Source organism: Malania oleifera, chromosome 3 (assembly GCF_029873635.1).
Source record: "Malania oleifera isolate guangnan ecotype guangnan chromosome 3, ASM2987363v1, whole genome shotgun sequence".
Classification (NCBI taxonomy): Eukaryota; Viridiplantae; Streptophyta; class Magnoliopsida; order Santalales; family Ximeniaceae; genus Malania; species Malania oleifera.
In genome coordinates, this window is record NC_080419.1 from 121,969,955 (window position 1) to 121,994,287 (window position 24,333).

General features: G+C 34.3%; 1 protein-coding gene and 1 non-coding gene across 3 annotated transcripts; both read left to right on the forward strand.

Moving 5' to 3' along the window:
• The first annotated feature begins 17,630 nt into the window (after nucleotides 1-17,630).
• Nucleotides 17,631-20,086, forward strand: LOC131150505 (shewanella-like protein phosphatase 2). Of its 2 annotated transcripts, none has more exons than XM_058101253.1 (2): nucleotides 17,631-18,959; nucleotides 19,271-20,086. In XM_058101253.1, exons 1-2 carry the CDS (start codon nucleotides 17,766-17,768, stop codon nucleotides 19,394-19,396), a joined length of 1,320 nt encoding a protein of 439 aa, XP_057957236.1. In that variant the 5' UTR covers nucleotides 17,631-17,765; the 3' UTR covers nucleotides 19,397-20,086. The 2 variants fall into 2 exon arrangements, with proteins under 2 accessions (XP_057957236.1, XP_057957237.1); XM_058101254.1 differs by having other exon boundaries at nucleotides 17,690-18,959; nucleotides 19,681-20,086.
• A 2,141-nt stretch (nucleotides 20,087-22,227) lies between these two features.
• On the forward strand, nucleotides 22,228-22,352 carry LOC131152511 (small nucleolar RNA snoR86). The gene has a single exon (XR_009136008.1). It is a non-coding gene; the product is annotated as a small nucleolar RNA snoR86 (small nucleolar RNA).
• The last annotated feature ends 1,981 nt before the right edge of the window (nucleotides 22,353-24,333 follow it).

Genomic DNA, 24,333 nt, shown 5'->3' on the forward strand with positions numbered 1-24,333 from the left:
TTGAATTTCACCCCCATCCATGGCTATATATAGGAGATGTGTGTGTGTGTGTGTGTGTGTGTGTGTGTGTGTGTAATATGTGTGAGGAACAGAGTGAAATTGTGTTGAAGGTGAGAGAGAAAGGCGTGTGTAAGAGAGAGAGAGAGAGTTGAGTTGAGCACTGCCTCCTCCTCCTTGCACTTTTTCTCCCAATTTTTAGTGAAATTGGTGTGCTCTGTGGATGTAAGTTAGTTTGGGCCGAACCACATTAAATCTTGGTGTTCATTTCTTGCTTGTTAATATTTGCTTGTGTGTGATTGTTGTTCCCCGGTCCCTAACAAATGGTATTAGAGCTAGATCAGAACAAAATTGTCAAATTGGAGCAAAATCGCCAAATCGGAGCCCCTGCCCAGTATCTCAAAACTGAGTTTTGACCCACCAACATGTTCCTCTCGATGAGACGAAACCAACAGTGCAAAGTAAAGCTCGAACGGAGGCCTCACGAGCTTGAACGCGCCCACACGTGCCTTTGCTAGTCAGTCGTCATCGCCGCGCACTTTCACGCACCTCCCAGTTGTCGGCACATGATCTCGTGTGCCCCCATGCATTGGAGAACTCACAACGAGAGCTAAAGGTTGAAGAAGAGCTGGTGTCAGCGTGATGTCAGCATCTGTGTCAGCGCCTCGCATCAGTCGCATCACGCCACGTGTCATCCAGTCAGTCGGGACCCACTGCCACGTCAGCTTTGGAGCAGATCGTCACACCACCGCCTCCTACTCCAGCTTTGGGGCTTAGGAGATCTACTTGGCCCCATATACAAAATAAAAGATATATGCATTATTTACTTCTTACAAATAAAGGAGAGCCCGAATGCTATGATGAAGCATGTCAGGCGGGAAATTCGAGTAAGTGAGAGCTTGTGATGAAGGACGAGATAAAGTCTCTCACCTCCAACAAAATGTGGGAACTAGCTAAGTTGCCCAAAGGTAAGAATAGTCTTCACAACAAGTGAGTGTACAGGATCAAAGAAGAGCATGATGGCTCTAGGAGGTACAAGGACTGGTTGGTAGTCAAAGGCTTCGAGTAAAAAAAAGGAATCGACTACATTGACATCTTTGCACCAGTTGTGAAGCTAACAATCATTAGATCAGTCTTGAGCATTATTGCCTCAGAGGGCCTGCATCTCGAGCAGTTAGATGTGAAGACGACATTTCTTTATGGTGATTTAGAGGAGGAGATTTACATGCACCAACCAGAAGGATTCTTAGTGAAAGGTAAAGAGAATCTTGTGTGCAGGTTGAACAAGAGCTTGTACAATCTAAAACAAGCTCCTAGTAAATGATACCAAAAATTTGACGGCTCTATGCAGAGGAAATATTTTCAAAAGTGCAACATCGACCACTACTATTACTTCAAGAGGTATTAGTCTAGCTATATCATTCTATTGCTATATGTCGATGACTTGTTAGTCGCAAGGCCAGATATAGAAAAGATCAGAAAATTGAAGCATCAATTGTCAAAGAAGTTTGACATGATGAACTTGGGTTCAGCAAAATAGATACTTGGAATGCAGATCTCTAGAGATAAGCAACGGGGAACGTTACAGTTATCTCAGTCGGAGTATATTAGCCATGTTTTACAGATATTCAATATAAGCAGCGCCAAAGCGGTAAATGCGCGATTAGTCAGACACTTCCACCTCTATAAGGACCAGGCTCCCCAAACAAATAAAGAGAAGGACTTTATGACTAAGCTACCTTACGCCTCAGCCATTGGAAGTCTCATGTATACCATGATTTGTACTAGACCATGTAACATCCCGACCCCGAAGGGGTATGGGATATTAACTTTTTGCTATTGATTTACAGCGGAAGCAAATAAACTCAATTATTATTAAACCAGAGCACTAATTATCCATATTACAATCATTTATTTCAAAAGAAGAAAAATTACATAAGCATAAATATCCGGCATCATACTAATATTTCTAAACAATCTTTATTTTTCTACCCCCACGCGCATGCTTGCTAAGCCTGATTTCCAACATGCTCTTCAAAGTTATCTGAAATAGAAATATGATTGGAGTGAGATGACGCTCAGTTGTAAATAAGATTATTATTAGTGTATGGTCAAAATGAGTTTTTTAAAAATTTCGTAAAACAATATTTAATATTATAACTTCAAAACCGTCTCTAGAATAAATATAAATTTAAAAATTTCTGTATAAAACTTTTACCATCAACTATAACAGTAAAATTTTATAATCATATACTATAACTGTTAAATTAAACTTTTAACTTTAAAATTGTATAAATATTTAATGATAAATATACATATACTTTTCCTTATACATTTTCTTTAGATCGTCATTTAAGCACTAGAATGATCATTTTCATGTAAACTTACACTTTTCCTTCAAATCATCAGTAACTTTGTACACATAATTAACTATGTATAAACATATATTGTAAAAACCACTCTTAGGCTTGTTTGCCGTAAGTTATGTTTACCCCCATGACTAGGTTGTGCGGTCTGAAGACTGGACTTAGCTGGCTGGCCGACCAAACTAAATCAACATACTTAAACTTTAAGTGAGATTTTCCTTATTAAGCCCTGGTCCGGAACCAGGTGTGCACTCAGGAGAAATCCACTAATATAAATAACCACTCTGTAAACAGTGTGGGAATCCGTTTAAACTTTAAGTTGCGGTACCGAACATCTGTAACTTTGAACTTGCTTTGTCATAAGGGATTTTAAAACCATCTTATTATAATTTATGCAATTTAAAATAATCTCGTGAAAATCTTATCTTTACTCATATTTCATAAAAATGCAACGTGAAAATAAACTCATGCCACACAATTTTTGTGTTAAAAATATATATAATTTTATTTTTTAAATAGAAAGAAATGCTGAAAATTTACCCGAGAGGATTAAAACATTTCTTAACCCAAAAATAGATGCAAGTATATTAAAGATAGAACTGGTATAATTAAATAAGCGTAAAAATAAACTCGTGGAAATTTTGTGGAATAATTAACATAATTGAAATTTACTTATAAAATAAACTCGGGTATGAATTTTAAATAAAAAAAACTAACATAATCAAAATTTACTTACCTTCTTCTTTTACCGTGTGCTACGAACACAATAACTATATTTAAGAAATGAGATCAAAAAAAGTGGGTGAGTGAGAACTTACTCAAAATTCTCTCTCCACCACAAATTCTTTCACGTACTAATCCTTCTCTTCCTTGAAAAAATTGTTGTGAAAAATGAAGGTTGAGAGCTTCCTATTTATAGGAAATTTTAAGGAAGAAATGAAATTTATAAAAGTGTGGGGAGATGGGTGAAATTATAATTTTTTTAAAATTAAAGAATTGGCAAGGGATGGGCAAGGTATGGGTTGAGTATGGGATGAGGATGGAGGCCATGTGGGAGTGCTTGCCACCATTCCCATTAAATAAATTTTTAATTAACTGCTTACCTAATTAATTAATCAATTAGTTAATTAATTATCTTATTATTTTATTATTTTTCTTAATCATTATTATTATCATTGTTATTACTTTTAAACTATTTTTAGTATTTATTTATTTTATTATTTATTTTTTAACAAGAATTAAATTTAAAATTTGAAAACTCATGTGGGCCCTACCTGATCTTGTGGGTCCCACACAACTTCGAGACCCAAATGAATCGTACGTAATTTCAATAATGCTCATACGATTTTATGAGCCGTACACAGCTTCGAGACTCGTGTAAACCTCCACACGGCTTCGGGACTCATGTGGGCCCCATACAATCTTGTGGGCCCCGCATAGGATACCTATATTATTATTATTTTATTATATATTTCTGTAAATTATGTCAGTCAAAACATTATTTTATGTACTTATTTACGTGTACAAACAGTGTCTATCCTATTTATCCTATGAAATTCCATTTTGACCAGGTCGACCTCTAGGGAGCGACTGAGTCGCAATGGTCTCTGAGCACTCGCTAAGACAAGGTCTTTCTTAGGTATCAAACATGGAATCAAAGATCCTACAGAAAAATACTTTTGTATTAACTTAATGACCATTTTTATTATTTTATTATTATTGTGCTTTAATCATATATATATTTTTGGGTCATCACAGACCAGACATTGGCCAAGCAGTGGGAGCTGTTAGCAAGGTCATGTCAAATCCAAGGAAGACTCACTAGGAAGTAATGAAGTGGATCTTGAGGTACCTAAGTGGCACTATTGATAAGTGCCTATGTTTCAGCAAAGGAGACTTGAAAATTAAAGGGTATATAGATGCCGGTTTTGCAGATGAAGTTGATTACCGCAGAAGCACCACCGGATATGTGTTCACTATTGGTACAACAACTGTTAGTTGGATATAACAGATAAAAAATATTGTTGCCCTATCCACTGCAGAAGTTGAGTACATAGCAGTGATAGAAGCCAACAAAGAGATAATTTGACTTCAAGGTTTGTTAACAGAGCTTGGAATAAAGTAGGTGAGAAATGTTTTGTACAACAACAATCAGAATGTGATACATCTGGAAAAGAACTCTACATTTCATTCTAGAACCAAACACATTGGACTTCGTTATCACTTCATCAGATCTCTATTAAAAGGATATACATTGGTTGAGATGGTGTCTCCATCTCCAACTGAGATATTGTTGGGTTCCAGTGGAGACATCGGCAGCCACCTCCACCAACCTTGTCACAACCCAAAAATTCTGCTATATTTTTTCTCTTCTCATATAACATAAATCTGCTCTAATACCAAACTATACTGTCTCGATCCCGAAGTGGGTAAGGGGTAAACTTGACTATAAACTAGTCCATGAACTAAACAGCAGAAACATGCATATAAAATCCCAGATGCAATACTAGAGTTTTACAACCATCCATCAACATAAAAGTATCTTCCCATACACATATTTACAACCCATAGTGTACAAAACATCATTGTATAAATATCAGAACTCACAAACACTTACTCCCAACAATATTATCTAGAACCTGCCTCAGAGCACTCTAACCTTGATTCCTCGTATTTCCTGAAATGTTTAAATTCTTGGGGTGAGACACCTCTCGGTAAGAAGGAATAAATTATTATCAATGTGTGACAATATTAGTTTTAGTGTTCCAAATATACAACCATTATTTACCTTTTCGTTCACTGTGAAATCATGTAAAACTGTAAACACATACATACAAATATATTTCAAAATACATACTTTCCTTTCTCATTATACTCTGTATAAGACAATAACTCAGTATAAGTAAATACGCATATATGCATAGAAGAACTGCCCTAGATGGATAAACAACAACATCATGAATTAACCCCCCATGATTCGGGTTGTGTGGCCTGAAGGCGGGACCTAACCATGGTTGGCCTAACCAGACTAAGTCAACTGTATTTGTATCTATATCTATAACTATGAGTATGATTTGCCTACCCAACTAGTCCAGACCCTAGGGGATAATTGTAACGACCTCAAAATTCTTACCATTTTTTTTTTAAATATATATCTGTGTATCAACATTCATACCTAAGCAGCGGAAACACAAATCATACAATCATTTACATATATATACAAAACAACACCAGAATCCAACGTCTACAACCATAGCCATACAAAAATATCCTTCTATCATCATCTACTCAAAATATACCCAACTCTGTCAAAAACTTACCCTAAACCAGGGTGATCAAATACTTTCTCTATCCGCGAGCCTGATCTGCTCGCCGAATTGGCTCACCTGAAAAATATTAAAGTAATGGGGTGAGTCGACACTTAGTAAGTGGAAATATGCTATTACTAGTGTGTGGCAACTAAGTTAATAATGCTTAAAATTAGTACTGAACTGTAATGCAATAAAACATCTGTAAGACATATTTTCCTTTCTCAATTTAAAATATACTGTATCGTCTATATTTTCTACTTTTCATATTGATAATATCATACTATACTCATCATATTCTGAAAAACTGTATACATTTACATATCTATACTTTATCCCTGGGACTCTGTACGTCATGATTTGACCTCTCATGACAAGGTTGTGCAGCCCATAGGCGGGACTTTATCTGGTCAGCCCTCCAGATAAGTCAATATACTCTACACTAGCTCAGCCCGGCCAAACTGTATCCTCTCCTAGGCGCGGGACTGGCTGCTACCTCGTCTAACTGGCCCCCTCTACCCAACATACTGGGGAGCTGCAACCTCTCCGAGCACAGTTAGACGGTACTCACACACTATGTGAGATGTGTGGTTGCACTCTATCTGAATATAGTAACGGTACCGTGCTCTATAATCTATATTTGTACTGTATCTGTCTGTAATCTTTCCACAAGGATTTGATACTATATACATATATACTCATTTACTATTTTCGCCATGTTTCCAAAATTACCCTCATGCTATCTTTCTGTATTATAAATACTATAAACTCTGTATACTGTATCTGTAGCATCTTGATGCTACCTCTATATATATATATATAACTGTCTGTATCACTGTCTATATTCTCTGTTTATATGCTCTATAAGTTATGGTAATAGGAAACATGGCATACTAAACTCTGTATATACTGTTCTGTATAAAACTATGATATAAATACTGATCTGAATAACACTGTATACATGTATATGTGTATATATATATATATATATGTATCTCTGTTTCATGAAACTATTCGTATAAAAGTTGTGTTTGCATGTACAATTCTCTATAAAATTTTCTGTGAATATATATTTGTATCTGCATATTCTGTATAACTCCATACACTGGGAAAAACTATATAAACTATACATACTATCTACTTTCATACATTCAGTATAGTATGATATATATATTATAAAAGCTATATAAATTGCATTGTCACATAAAAGTCTACTTAGGCCACACAAGTATTTAAACTCATAATCTGTAAATACTGTATAATAAACTGGAATAAACATGTGTCGATGAAATCTCTAATAACATTATGGAAACTCCTAGCATAGCATATTTCCCTTACTTTAATTTTAGAAAGCCCCTTAAAAATTCTGGCTCTATACCAGCAGGATTCCTAACTCAATATCTTGAAAATACAATCTCCCAGAACAAAACATCATTATTTCTTAGCCTACATCATTTCCTATAACTGCCAGGTAGTCAAAAACTGAATAAAAGACCTTACCCTAGATTTGGGATGAAATCCAACTTCATTTTCCCGACGATCCGCTCCGGCAAACTTGTAGAGAATTTCGCCAGGAGCGTCGTGGTAGCTTTGGATCGTCGATCTGGCGACTGGTGGGGCCGGAATCGAAGAGAGAAGGGAGAGAAAATCGTAGAGAGAGAGAGAGAGAGAGAGAGAGAGAGGAGAGTGAGTGAGGCGTTGGTAAATGGATAAAAATCCTGGTTTTTAAATATTTATACTGCCAGATTCGTCAACGAGACACGTCACCTCGTCGACGAGTCTTTCAATAAATTCGTCGATGAATCCCTGTATTCGTCAACGAAATTCAGGCTGCTCCATAACCCCTCTAGGCATTTTCTCGTCGACAATGCCTTGTATTCGTCGATGAATTTCCTTATGTACTCGTCGACAAGGCCCTATATTCATTGACGAGTTTCCTTATGCACTCATTGACGAAGCCCTGTATTCGTTGACGAGTTCTGACAATTCCTTGATATTATTATTATTTCCAAAATCCGCGTTTGTCGACGAAGTCTACTGCCTCTTTCTGTTCCTATTTCTATTTTCTTCTCTCTTTAATATCTGATTATGAATATTTTCTGAGTCGTCACAATAACTCTACACTTTAATGACACAATCGATTGTATACCACCAAAACTCTATTTGAGAAGTATGACTACACTGATATCTGTGAAGTTATGGTACCGTGCTTAGCTATGGTCCATCAGGGTTCTTAAATCATATAATGCAATTTCTAAAACAATATAATATTATGATTTTGTTCACAACTCAGTATAAATTGTCATACTATAAATATGTATAAAATCACTAAAATACTGTAATTTTATATAAAATACTATCATATTGTAGTTCTATATAGAACGCTATTATTCGGTAATTCTGTATCAAATGTTGTACTGTAGTTCTATATAGAACGTTGTCATTCTGTAATTCTGCATCAAATACTGTACTGTAATTCTATATAGAACGTTGTAACTTTGTATAAAGTTTATACTATAGTCCTGTATAGGACACTGTAATACTGTAGAAAATCTATATTGTAGTCCTATATAGGACGTTGTAATATTGTATAAAATCTGTACTATAGTCCTGTATAGGACGCTATAATATTGTATAAAATTTATACTGTAGTTCTATATATTTTTACCATAGAAACTGACAAATCTAATTATACATGACTTCCAAACTCATGCCACACAGATTGAGTGAACCTTTTTGACAATAATAATAGACTTGAGCCATAACATGAGTTTACTTTCTCACAAATAGTGACTAGCTTGTCGTATTAAATAAAAAAATATCAGTGTTTTTGTAAACCATTGTGAAGCCTCATTAAAATACCACATTTGTAGGCAATCTTATGAAGTGAAATATGTCTAAGGGAAAGTATATCGATGAGGACTTGCTTAGTCTGTTTTCCTTTAAGATTATATCAAATTAAGTTGTTGAAAAGAATATCTTATTCTATACATGATTACGATAGAACGTCTTTTGCTTATGTTGGCATGAATGATTTTAAATTAGAGTCACATTTGAAAGTGAAACTTAGATAGACACCTACTTAGGAAAACAAAAAATTATACTGTCAACTCATCATCCTTTAAGTATATCCTTAAATTAGCCACATTTTATTTAAGGCTTGTTTATATAAATTGTTGAGTTCTTGATAAATGAGCAATAATAATTAAGATTTTTAGTTTATACAAATAAATCAATTTATTTAAAAACATCTTACTAGACCCAAAACCATATGTATGCATTTAAGAAAAAACAACACAAGCATATATGTTGGCACGTCTAAATGGGGTTAGTATGTCGTTTCAACTTGGATGGTGAATGAGATAGCATGGTTTAAACTATGGGTCTATTAACGTTCAATAGAGTCGCTACCAATTTGATATTTCTTGTATATGGTTAGATCATCACCTAGTTACTGCCAATTTTTTTTTTAGTCTCTTAGCTAAATGTAGGTCATAAACCAATAGGCTTAGTATGTGTAATCAAATTAAGTTTCAAGACTATGGTTAAGCAAGAGAAGGTATCTGCAACCTTACGCATCCATCCTAATAAACTATATCTGATTAGCTTATGATTACCTTTTAAATTTAACCAATCAAGGCTTATGACACTTTCATATTTATTTAGTTTTAAAATTTTTTAATAGTGAATGCTTTGTTATTTCAAAATGTGGAGGCTATTTTCGCCTTTAGAGTCTCGAAAGGACGTCATTGCCCCACTTTGACCGTCTTCATCGAATTCATTTTTGTTTTGTGCAAATTCAAGCATAAAAATGTAACAAACAAATTCACAATGTATCAAAGTGTCTAATGCTCGATATGATTGAACTAGACATACTGCCTCTAGTATTTTCAGGAGAGGTGACATTTTTCTATCTCTTGCATATTTTACAATTCTAGGGGTCTACACATGCACGCAAAGCAACAAAATCTCACTTTTTATAGCAATTTTCTATCAATTTTTTTGTTGGGATGAGATTTTGACAAAAATGACACCAATAATAATTGCAACAAACATCTTTTGATATTTCACCATGAAAACATTAATATGACAAGCACATGTTGCTACAATACACTTTGGCACGTTGCACTCCTCTACAGACATTGATATACTGTAGAGACCCGAAGAATTTTAGTAATTAAATAATAAAAGAAAAGAGAGAAATAGGAAAATATTAAAGGGACCTTATAGTGTATTGTCGACGAACGCAGGGCACTCGTCGATGAGCATCCTTCTTGGGTTCGTCGACGAGGACATTCAGCTCATCAATGAGAAATTACTGAAAGGGCCGTTTTTAGGGCCTGAATCTCATTGACGAGGGGTAGGCGTTCATCGACGAGACTACTGCTTGGACTTATGGACTTGTCGATAAGGTGACGTGGCTCGTTGACGAGGCCACGTAGACGACATTTTATATATAGCCCAAAATGGATTTTTAATGAAGGAAAATCATTATTTCAGTTTCTCTCTCTCTCTCTCTCTCTCTCTCTCTCTCTACAGTTCCTATGGCTTCTCTTTAGAAATCCGGCTTCGTCTCTCTTCGGTTCGACGATCAGAAACTACCATGGTGATTTTGGGGAGATTCTCTACAACATAGCCAGAGCAAAATGTTGATTTGAGAAGTTTGGGAACCATTCCAAAACTAGGGTGAGTGGATTATTTGAGTATTTTCAGTATTACCCAGTTCATTTAAGGTCAAATTCTGTATTATATGCGAATATACTAGGGTTTTGTGAAGTAAAATCAGGGTATTATATTTTTAGGAATAGGGTGTTTTGGGACCCTACAGACAAGGGTGAGAGCCCCAGTGGATGGTATTTCAGGAGCCTAAGTAAAATGATACATGGATTATAGTTTAGGAATTGTGCATATGTGAATTTGGGGAAGTATGTATGCGATAATTTTTAGGTGAATTCAGTTGTTTGATTGGGGAATTATATGTGTATATCTCAGGATGTTGAAATTATAAATGCGCACGTGTGAGACTGTAAATAGCAACAAGTGTACAGATAGTCAGGTAAGGGAAATATGCTATGCTATGAATTTTTGTATGATTATCAGTAGAAATTACATGTTTTACTAGATTATTATTATTCAGATTATAACTATTTGTATAGCAGAGAATACAAATTTTAGGGCATGTGAATTTATTTATTTAAACTGTGTGGCATGAGCTTATAGCAAATTAGCACAGAATCTATGCAGCTACAAATACCATGTTTTACAATATATTAGCAGAAAATATCATGGGATATATATATTTTATAGAATGATGGATTTTAAGTACATATACAGATAGAAATCTTACAGTATATTTAGAAACATGATTTACAGTGCATGTACAGAAATATATATTTTCAGCAATTTCAGAACACCATGATATCAGAACCATAACACTTAGATTAACAGATACACATATATCCAGATCTTAAATATTCAGTCAGATACTGAGATTTTAAGATCAGTTTTGTAATATTATGGTTATTTCAAAATCATGGTAAAATAGTAATATAAAAATATCAGTTACATATATAGTATCAGACCCTAATGGATCAGATGCAGTCAGCAGAGCACGGTACCGTAGCTATATTTAGTTCAGAGTGTAACCACATAACTCAGATAGTATGTGAATTTTCTACAGTCGATCGTGCTTATGTTGTGGACAGGCTCCCCGTCAGTTAGGGTTGAGGAGGCCTATCTGACTTTTGGAGTTCACTTGACTTATCTTGGTCAGTCAGTTAGGATAGGTCCTGCCTTCGAGCCGCATAACCCTGTCATGAGGGGTTAAATCATGAATTTCAGTTATCCATCCAAAGAAGTTTTCTCAAATTATTATATATATATATATATATATATATATATATATATATATATATATATACCTATAAGTACTAGAAGTATTATAAATAGAATATTCAGAAAATCAGTTTATGTTAAGCAACATAGGTATGAGCTATATTGTAAAATTCATACGTGTTTTTCTCAGACTCAGTTATTTAAAGTATCTCTAAATCATATTTTACAAATATGCAAACTCACCTGCCACACACTAGCAATAACATATTTCGTCTTACTGAGCGTTGTCTCATTCCAGTGACTTAACATTTTTCAGGTGATACAGTTAGGCAAGCAGATCATGCTCGCAGATAGAGGGGACTACAGTACTATCTTGTCTATAGGGTGAGTATTTTGGGAAGTTATTTCTGAGTAGTCCCTAGGTCTAGATGAGGGTATTTTGGGAACGATTGTGTATGTATTTATTGGGAAATATTATGACACTCTGGTATTGTATTTATATGATTATGATTGTATGTATTCTGCTTCTCGCTACTTAGGTAGTTTATTATGTCTCAGATTCCACGGGTCCTACCCTACTTGGACCGCGATGATGGTTTGATTATATAGTTAGGGTATAAGAGCAGTGAAATTTTACAGTTTATATATGTAAAAAAAAAAAAATTGCATGGTAAATTAGGTCGTTACATATACACTCATCTACTCACATGCACAAATATTCTCTGCCATTTACATATTCACCTAGGCAAGCAAACAAACATACACTAATACTCTTTCATACATTTGTCCATTCACACATACATGCTCACTAATGTGCAAATGCATACATGTAAGCTACCCGTATATGCCCCATATGCATGCACACTCATAAACATGCATGCTAGCATGCTAGAAAACATAAATGCATATCTACATATATTTTACACTCAACTATATCATAAATCCATATGTATGCATGTGTCATTCGCTTATGCATGCATGTACTCACATCATGCACATGCCCAGAACTCACTCCATGCATATGCATACATGCATTTAACATTCATACACTCACATATGTTCATGCATTCCTATATATATATATATATATCCATGCTTGCATCCACACCTTACATAATTAAATGTCCATATCATATTCACACATATACTCACTCATGTGCACACATATATGCAAATATAAGTATACTGCAAGGCATATACTATCTTATATATGCTTGCCTATATATCTACATGCTCACTTGCATATTCAATCTCTTATAACCCATGCATGCTTACATGGATACGCATTCACAAAACATCACTCACATAACAGAGAAAGAGAAAAAAAAGAGATAGATAAGTAGACGAAAAGAGAGAGAGAGAGAGAGAGAGAGAGAGAGAGAGAGAGAGAGAGAGAGAGAGCTTTGAAGAGGGGCACTAGTCCACCCCCTCCCTCCCCCCACAAAAAAAAAAATTTGGAATGGAGGGAGTTGAGAGGAATGCAAAGAGATAGAGAAAGTTGTGAGATAGAGAGTAGTCAAATGTGATACCCCATGGATGAAAGATTTAAAAGATTAGATGTTACTACCCATATCAACAAGATGCACCTTTCTTTTTGGGAGTTTTCCCATAAAAACTCCATAGTTAAGTGTGTTTGGCTTGGAGCAATCTTGGGATGGGTGACCACCTCAGATGTTTTCTCAAGAAGTGTGTGAGTGAGGACAAAACATACTGAAAATGACACATGTTGGTTTGTGGGGCCAGTCATTAGTCCGATAAGGCCCGCCCCCTATTGTTTGGTCTAGGTGGAGGAGGAGAGACGTTGTGCTCCCTAGTAGACCCAAGTTGGGGTGTTACAAATGGTATCAGAGCCAACACCCAATCGGAAGTGTGATGAGATTCACATTGTAACACCCCGACCCCGAGGGGCCTGGGATATTAACTCTTTACTACTGATTTACAGCGGAAGCAAATAAACTCGATTCTTATTAAACCAGAGCGCTAATTATTCATGTTACAATCACTTATTTCAAAAGAAGAAAATTACACAAACGTAAATATCTGAAATCATACTAATATTTCTAGTAAATTTTTATTTTTCTAATCCCCACCCGCATGCTTGCTAAGCCTGATTTCCGACATGTCCTTCAGAGTTATCTGAAATCAAATATGATTGGGGTGAGACGACGCTCAGTAAGTAAATAAGATTATTATTAGTGTGTGGCCAAAATGAGCTTTTAAAGAATTTCGTAAAATAATATTTAATACTATAACTTCAAAACTGCTTTTAGAATAAACATAAATTTAAAAATTTCTGCATAAAACTTTTGTCATCAATTTCAACAGTAAATTTTTATAATCATATATTATAACTGCTAAATTAAACTTTTAACTTTAAAACTGTAAAAACATTTAATGATAAACACACATATACTTTTCCTTATACGTTTTCCTTAGATCGTCATTTAAGCACCAGAATGATCCTTTTCACGTAAACTTATACTTTTCCTTCAAATCATCAGTAACTTGTATACGTAATTAAATATGTATAAACATATATTATAAAAACCACCCTTAGGCCTATTTGCCGTAAGTCATGTTTACCCCCATGACTGGGTTGTGCGGTCCGAAGACTGGACTTAGCTGGCTGGCCGACCAAACTAAATCAACGTACGTAAACTTTAAGTGAGATTTTCCTTATTAAGTCCTGGACTTAAACCAAGTGTGCACTCAGGAGAAATCCACTAACATAAATAACCACTCTGTAAACAGTGTGGGTGCACTCTGATCCGTATAAACTTTAAGCTGCGGTACCGAGCATCTGTAACTTTGAACTTTCGTTGCCATAAGGGGTTTGAAAATCATCTTATTATAATTTATGCAATTTAAAATAATATCGTGAAAATCTCATCTTTACTCATATTTACATAAAAAAATGTAACGTAGAAATAAACTCATGCCACACAATTTTTGTGTTAAAAATATATATAATTTTATTTTTGAATAGAAAGAAATGCTGAAAATTTACCCGAGGGGATTGGAACATTTCTTAACCCAAAAATAGATGCAAGTATATTAAAGATAGAACTGGTATAATTAAATATGCGTAAAAATAAACTCATGGAAATTTTGTGGAACTAAGTAACATAATTAAAATTTACGAAAAAAATAAGCTCGGGTATGAATTTAAAATAAAAAGAAACTAACATAATCAAAATTTACTTACCTTCTTCTTTTACCGTGTGCTACGAACACAATAATTATCTTTAAGAAATGAGATCGGAAAAAGTGGGTGATTAAGAATTTATTCAAAAATTCTCTCTCCACCACAAATTCTTTCACTCACTAATCCTTCTCTTCCTTGGAAAATTGTTGTGAAAAATGAAGGTTGAGAGCTCCCTATTTATAGGAAAATTTTGGGGAAGAAATAGAATTTATAAAAGTGTGGGGAGGTGGGTGAAATTAAAATTTTAAAAATTAAAGAATGGGCAAGGGATGGGCAAGGTATGGGTTGAGTGGAGGCTATTTGGGAGTGCTTGCCACCATTCCCACTAAATAAATTTTTAATTAATTACTTACCTAATTAATTAATCCATTACCTAACTAATTATTTTATTATTTTACTATTTTTCTTAATCATTATTATCATTATTATTATCATTGTTATTAATTTTAAACTTGAGTGGAGGCCATTTGGGAGTGCTTGCCACCATTCTCACTAAATAAATTTTTAATTAATTACTTACCTTATTAATTAATCCATTACCTAACTAATTATTTTATTATTTTATTATTTTTCTTAATCATTATTATTATCATTGTTATTAATTTTAAACTATATTTAGTATTTATTTTATTTTATTTTATTTTTGAACAAGAATTAAATTTAAATTTTAAAAACTCATGTGGGCCCCACATGGTCTTGTGGGCCCCATGTAGTCTTGTGGGCCCCACACAATTTCGAGACCCAAATGGATCGTACGTAATTCCAATAACTCTTATACGATTTTATGCATCCTGCATAGTTTTGAGACTTGTGAAAACCTTCATATGGTTTCGGGACTCATGTGGGCCCCACACAGTCTTGTGGGCCCCGCATAGGATACCTATATTATTATTATTTTATCATATATTTCTTCAAATTATATCAGTTAAAACATTGTTTTATGTACTCATTCACGTATATAAACAGTGTCTTGTGGCTCCGGGACTCATGTGGACCCCACATAGTCTTGTGGGCCCCACATATGATACCTATATTATTATCTTATTATGTATTTCTACAAATTATGTCTGTCAAAACACTATTTTATGTATATATACTTATTTACGTATACAAACAGTATCTATCCTGTTTATCCTATGAAATTCCATTTTGACCAGGCCGACCTCCAGGGAGCGACTGAGCCGCAATGGTCTCTGAGCACTCGCTAAGACAAGGTCTTTCTTAGGCATCAAACATGGAATCAAGGATCCTACAGAAAAACACTTCTGTATTGATATTAACTTAATGACTATTTTTATTATTTTATTATTATTGTACTTTAATCATATATATATATATATTTTTGGGTCATCACACACATCACTTAGGTTTGGAAATGTGGGTTTGCAACAAGAACGTTGCATTCCATAAGTGGGGGAGAATTTGATACCCCATGGATAAAAGATTTAAAAGATTAGATGTTACCACCCATATCAACAAGGCGCACCTTTCTTTTCGGGAGCTTTCCCAAAAAAACTCCATAGTTAAGCGTGCTTGGCTTGGAGCAATCTTGGGATGGGTGACCACCTGGGAAGTTTTCTCAGGAAGTGTGTAAGTGAGGACAAAATACACTGAAAATGACACATGTTGGTTTGTGGAGCCAGTCATTAGTCCGATAAGGCCCACCCCCTGTTGTCTGGTCCAGGTGGAGGAGGAGAGACATAGTGCTTCCTGACAGACCCAGGTTGGGGCGTTACATCAAACTAAAAGGGGGAGGAGGCATTGATTGTTCTTTAGGTTTTTTGGTTCTCAACTTCTCTTCTTTTGGTTTAAGGACTTAAATGGACTTAAATAAGGGGTCAAGGGTGCAAGTAATAACCACGGAAATGCCTCAAAGTAGGAGATAAGGAGGTGGCCTACTAACTATAATCCATGGTTGGTGAGGTTGGGTCTTGACCAACTTTGATTTACACCAGAATGGTGGCGTGGGGAGGAGAGAAGGAAAAATGGGGAATACCATGCCACTGTTGAGTTCTAGTGATGATATGGGAGGTGCATGAGGTTGTATGGTTGGCTTTCATGAGACTAGTGACAGTGACTAGTCAGGGCCTATCCAAGGAAGAAGAGGAGGAGAAGATTGGGGGCTCGAAACAACATCGTTTTGACACCCGATTATTTTTTTATTTTTTATTTTTACAAAAATGCTCTTAATATTAAAATGATGTTGTTTCAGAGGAGATATCCATGCACTTTTTTTTTTAATTTTTATTTCTCACATAACTTTAAACGACTTCGTTTTGCTAGGTGCATAGCTTAATACATCAGGGTTTTAAAAAAAAAGATACTTTAAAAAACTTTTTCTTTTTTTATTGATTTTTTTGTCCCTTTGTTTTGGGCAAAATATGGTGTTAATAGTATAAAATCAACCCAACTCTCAAAGTCCAAAGCTTAGTAAAAAAAAGTCTCTATTTTACTTAAGCTTTTGTTTTACGATTAGAGTGAAAAACAATGTGTTATAGATTTAAAATAGCTTCTAGTATAATATTGTATGAAAGCCATTTTTGCTATCCCAAATATAGATTTACTTTATTCTCCTATCTCTAACCAAAGCATGGAAATAGTTGGTGCTCTTATCTTCGAGTTTATATTACTCTAAGCAATATATTCACATGTATGTATTATGATTGAGCTTTCAATGATGACTTTTGTACTCAATGAATTCGAAAAATATATGATACAACACAAATGAAAGTATAATACAATGATGTAATTGTGACCAAGTCATACTTACCTAATGAGTTACCACTCGTCATTAAGTGATGCATGATTATCGGGACGATGCCATCCTCCATCGCCTAAAATGTGAGAAGTTAGATTTCAAAAGAAGAAATCGGGACGATAACATCCTACATTACCTAAAATGTGAGAAGTTGGGTTTCAAAAGAAGAAAGTATATTTTTAAAATAAATTTTTTAAAAAAATATCGAAGTTTGAGAGAGAGAGAGAGAGTTCGTCTGTGTATTTGATAAAAGCTTATGTGTGTTTTGCAGTGGGAAAGAGAAATAAACAAAAAAAATGGAAGACCCAATTTGCAGAGACGTCCCCCGAATTCTCTCCTCTTTTGTTGACACCTTCGTCGACTTCTCCGTCAGTGGTCTCTTCTTCTTACCATTAATGCAAAACCCTAACCCTAATTCTCCTCAAACCCCCCATTCACATCTTCCATCCACTTCGCCTCCGTCGCTGCAAACTCGGTACCCCCCTCCCCGTCGTCTCATCGCCCTCGGCGACCTCCACGGTGACCTCTCCAAGTCCAAACAAGCACTGCGGCTCGCCGGCCTCATCGACGCCTCTGACAGATGGGCCGGCGGCGCCGCCACCCTCGTTCAGATCGGCGACGTGCTCGACCGCGGCGGCGACGAGCTCAAGATTCTCTATTTCCTCGAGAAGCTGAAGCGCGAAGCTTCCAGAGCCGGCGGTGCTGTGATTACGATGAACGGCAATCACGAGATCATGAACGTCGACGGCGACTTCAGGTACGTCACGAAATCGGGACTCGACGAGTTCAAGGTTTGGGCTGATTGGTTCTGTGTTGGAAATGATATAAAGAGTCTCTGTTCTGGGTTGCCAAACCCTAAGGACCCCTTTGAAGGGGTGCCTTTGTTCTTCAGTAACGTGAAGAAAGAAATTCTACACGGAATTAGGGCTAGAATCGCTGCATTGCAACCGGATGGCCCCATTTCGGCTCGATTTTTATCGCAAAATGCGACTGTGTTGGTGGTTGGCGAATCGGTTTTTGTTCATGGAGGCCTTTTGCCGAACCATGTGTTTTACGGGTTGGAAAGGATTAATGCGGATGTGAGGGATTGGATTTGTGGGTTGAAGGGGAGGGTTTCCCCCAGTTATTTGCGGGGGAGGCATTCGGTAGTCTGGTTAAGGAAATACTCTCACGAGTCTGCAAAGAATTGCGATTGTTCCATGCTTGAACACGTTCTGGCGACGATTCCGGGAGCGAAGAGGATGATCATGGGTCACACGATCCAGCAGAATGGGATTAATAGCGTTTGCGAGAACAAAGCAATCCGAATCGATGTGGGCATGTCGAAGGGGTGCACGAATGGGTTGCCTGAAGTTTTGGAGATTAATGGGAATTCTGATTTGCGGATCTTGACATCAAATCCTTTATATCAGAAGAAACATGAATATTCTGCGCAAGTTGATCGAAGAGAAGGGCTTGGGTTGTTGCTTCCTAAACATGGATCAAGACAGGTAGAGGTTAAGGCTTAGTAATGGGTACAAATTTTCTTTCCTTCTCTTTTCTCTTCTTTGAAGTTCAATACTTGATTGGATGCAAAGATTGTTCTACGGGTGATCAACATGAACATGAATGTGTTAGGCATTTTCTGTTTCAGTTGACCACTGTTTATCACTATCTATGAAAACAATACCAAAGCTGATTTACAGACCTCAATCTAATGTGTTGATTTGTCTATGTATACCTATGCTGTTAACTCATATAAAAACTCCCTCCTCCCTCAAAACACCCAAAAAATAAGGATTTTTCTTATGAAATTTGCCAGGCAGGATGCCCAGGGAAAATAGGGAAGGGAGAGTTCGAAGCAAAGGAGAAAGAAGAGGAAGGAGTTGGAAGAGCAAGGGAAGAAGTGAATATAGAGGGGAAGAAAGGCTGGAAATTTTTTTTTTGAAGCCCCTCTAATAGTTGGAGAAGAGAAGGAGCGAAGTAGGAAGAGCGAAGGAAGGAGTAAATCTAGGGGGAAAATAATATACTAATCCTATGTTTGGGAGCATATATACATTTAAGGACTTGGATTTGGATATTTATAGATTTGAAACAAATTTAATACAATTTTATACTATATTGTATCCAAATTTACACAAATCTAAATCTAAGATATGAATTTCATGCTTCTAAACATTGTGTAAATTCTTTTTTGAAGCCCCTCTAATATTTGGCGCAAAGCTTGTGCAGGTGCCTTAGCTCAAACCTTTCTCTCCCAGGAATTCGAATTGCCACCTCTCTTACAGGAGCATGTATTAGTGAACTCGAATAATCTATGGTAAACAAAACGTGTATTTTAAAGACCCATTTTACAGACCTCAACATAATGTCTTGATTAGTCTGCATATACCATACGGTTGTTAAACCAAAAACAACCCTATCATCCCTCTTCTCTCCTACTCCAAGAAGAGTTGTTCCTTGTGAAATTGCCAAGCAAGCTGCAAGGGCCTTGTTGGTATGTTGCTTTGCATTATGATTGGTTATGCATTGACCATTGTGAGATTATGATGGATCAGGTGTTCTAATAGAACTGAATTGATGTTACTTTAAAATGTTTTGTATGCAAGAACGAAATGGAATTTATCTTTACATTTTTTTACAGATTTCAGTTTATAGTTTTTCATTCAATTTAATTTTTAATCCATTCCATTCTAGGGGACCAAACAAGACATAGGAGTGTTTTTTCTTGTTTTTCCATTTTGTTGGAAAAGCATTGATGAATGAGACCAGATTCATGCTCATTACTGCTTTCATATGATGATGGGGATCAAAAATGGCTCTGATTATATGGAGGACTTATAATAGTCTTGCCCATGGATGTTGGATGAAGAGAGAGAGAGAGAGAGATTATGGATAAGATGTGAAGAAAAATAGAGATTTTTTTAAAAATGAACCACTGTTGGGCAAAAAAAAAAAAAACAATCATAATAATTAGATCTGGTTGATTTTAATTTCAATACAATGAAAAGGCTATTTATTCACAAACTGAACTCATTACTGAACCAGTTTTACAAGCTACTAAACATTTAAGAAATTACTTTTCTCTTCAAAGTAAACATATTTAGGAAAAACAATAATGAAAATTAAATTGCAGATGATTTAAATCGTGGGAGATTTAGTTGAACTTTAGTTTTTCTCTTTGGGCAGAATATGCATACCGTTGTATTTTGGTTAAAATTAATTGTTGGTTAATTATTATTATTATTTTTTTTCAAATTATCATTTGTTTTAAAGAGAATGAATTTATTAGTATTAGTTGTTTGCAAGTATGATTTGATCATTGGGTTATCATATTTTCATTGATTTGGTCTATAGTTGAAGTAGTAGAGCGACCACTCGGCCCAAAATCCATTTTAACTATATAACAGGCACAAACGAAAGCATTAAAAATGATACAAATAATCACAATGTTATCCCCAAAAATCTAAAATATGCACAAAAACAAATTGGTGTTATTAAAAAAATAAATAATACTTGTATATCATAAATTTCTAAAATAATATATGTAAAAAAAGAGATATTACTGGTCTTGCAAAAATTATTATTGAAACTCTAAATTTATTATTATAATTTTATCTCTTATTTTCACTTTTGAAGAGTGTTTAACATGCGAGAAAGTACTGATAATGCTTCTATAATATAATATATGTATATATATATATATGTGTGTGTGTGTGTGTGTGTGTGTGTGTGGTATCTGTGAGTGTTCATCAACTTGTAAAACTCACTAGTTATTGTCAATGTGTTTAACTTTCTTGTCTCTCTCGCTAGACACACATTGTTAACAGAGGTATTGATAATAAATTAAGTTGTTTTAATGTTTACTGCTTAAGTTTCACTGCTTTCATAAGTTGTTTATTGCTTTCGTTTATATCAACTTGAATGACAATAAAGTGTTTTAATGGTGAATTGTGGCAAATGTTAGGCTGACTAGGTAAATAAAAAGGTTTTAGCTAACGTCACATGACCCTTTTACGAAGGTGTGAAATATTCGACGTCTGAGTGATATTTATGTAATGTAGGATTCACAATGCATTATTTTAATTATAATTATGCAAAGCTTGAGTATCAATATATTAATTGTGGGGTTAATCAATAATTGGTAGTTTTTTTACAAATAATATATTTTGTAGATGTATTTAATGTAATTTTTAATTAGATGAAACTTAATTAAGTCAAGGTTGGGTTTTAAGCAGTCGTGATCAAAGTTGATTTTAAGTTCAACAATTTTTTAATTAGCTAAATTTGATCTTAAATTTTGAGTTTAAACTTTTTTTTTAATAGTAATTTAAGTTCAAAAATCTCATTATGCTAATTTAAAGTTTGAATATAATTCAAATCAATTACAAGTATTTTACCATGTTACCCTGCAAAGAGGCTTCATATAAGAGTGGGCCGGGCCGAGTTGCAGGCCCGGAGTCATTAATACTTCATAAGCGCGTGCAGAGCCCCGAAATGGGCAGTTTTGTAATTTCAGGTGATCCTCAACTAGGGTTAGCCGGTTAGGGTTTCTCTGCCAGCGGTTTTTGGCTATTTATACGATGAAGAGTATCGTTTCTTTACTTGTCCAAAGAGCGGCGCCTGTGTAGGGCTCATCTTTCTGCGCTTCTGTATTTTCTCTATCTACTCCGCGATATGCAACTAGGGTTTGTAGTTAGAATCTCTCTCTCTCTCTCTCTCTCTCTCTGGTGTGAGTTGATTTTTGGTTGAGATTTTAGAAATAAAAGCCAATTAGCAGAGCAAGGGCGTCGATTAAAATAGAGTGACGCAAACTTGCATTGAAGGTTGGCGATAAAGAACAGCAATTCTCCGTGCCTATCAGATCTGCATTCTGATTATGGCCTCGAACAAGTTGCTACATCCCTCTCTATTTAATCCTTTTATTTTTTATAAATATTTTATATATACATATTTAAAGCTCTCTCAATTCCATCATCCTCAAAACAAGATCGTGCTGCACTGTTCCGAAGTTCAGCAGCGAATGTATTTTCTGATTGTTTGAGGGAATTATTCTAATGGATTCGATATTATATATTATTTATATCTATTTAATTTCACGTTCATATACATGTAAACTAATTAAGATATTATTATTATTGATATTGTTTTTGTTCTGCAAAAGTTATTAGTTAAATGTTTTTTTAAAATATTATTTCAAAATTATCAACTAATCAATCGTTTTTAGTATGTAATTTTGAGTGCTCAAATACACTTCTGTGTGAATGTTAGGAAAGATATTTTGAAATTTAAGTACAGGTTGAAAGTGAAAATGACTAAATGTTTTACTTTTTAAAAATATATTTTAGTATTTAATTTTAAATGACCATATGTGAATGCTAGAAGATTATTTTTTTTTGAATTATTATAATTGAATGTATAAGTTAAAGGGTAGCCTCAATTTATTTTAGAGATGACGACCCACTTATAAACCTAATATAATGGCTAGACATGACAAAATAAATGAAAATCTATTAATTCAAATCAAATTCAACTCTTAAGAGTATGGTTTGAACATTTTTTAATTCACTTCTAATTTTCTAAATGACTTAATGGACAGATTTAGGGTTTTATCTGATGGATTGATAATATCATATGTTCATGCTAATTAAATATCAATTCAATTAGTATAAGTTGTATTGGTTAAGGTATACGGGTTTGCACTATACTGACATTTAAATTTAAGTTCAAATACTTAATTTTCTTGTCATCAAAATAAAAGTTTTTGAATTTTCAAATTTAAGTTCAAATATTTAATTTTCTTGCGATCAAAACAAAAAATTTTGAATTCATGTTTTAAAAAATAAAAAATATGTATAATTTTATGAATAGTTATTAAATTTTTAATTATTATCAAATTATAATTTTAAAAATAATTTCAGTTATTATGTTACAAAATAAATTTAAAAAAATCATATTAGAAATGATAGATTATTTGCCATTTGTTATGGATTATTTAAACCTAATTGTCATAAATCAGTCACTTAAATAAGTTGGCTATGAATTGTAATATCTTGATTTGATAATTCGTCTAATTTGACACAGATGGTCTACTTTATTAGGTCTAAAAATGGCTAAAAGTTCATTAATAGTAGTCATTCAATTCACTCAAACAAGTTCATAACTAATTTGCATGTTTTAAAATGTTTTATTTCCTATTAAATGGAAGTGTGCCACATCATTAATAAACTAGTCCAATAAAATGGTGATAAGTCATACACTAGGCCTCAAACATAAGAGAAATTATTAGGTAAAATTGAGTATGCCACGTCACTAATAGACTTGTCCAATAAAATTGTGACAGCCATACAAGTAAATCATAATTTTAAAAAAAAAATTTTTTTTTAGAAATTTATGTTTTGTCACCATTTTATTGAATTACAATATGAATAATGCATAGACCTGATTTACTTAATAATTATTCCAAATTGTAAAGGCTAGTCTCTTAAATGGGTTCGCTAGACCTAAAAACAAAAGTTGATTTAGCTTTACCTAATTTGACTGCAACTAACCTAGCAAAGTCTTTACTACATGGCTAACTCACAACTTAGACACACTAGCACCACTCTAATATGATTAGGTGCAATCAAAACTTTGGGTTATTTTTATGAATTTGTTAAATTATTGAAAGTACTTTTACTAGCTAAAGTTTTTATTTTTGTGATTAGCTATTAAATGTTTACAATTTAACAAATTATAATTTCCAATACAACTTCAATTATTATGTTATAAAATAAATTTTTGATTAGATAGTGTAAAAATTACAGTTAAGAATGATAATAGCCATTCAACTATTAATCGTTTATAGACTGTAATTTCCTCACTCAATTATTTGTTTGATTTTCA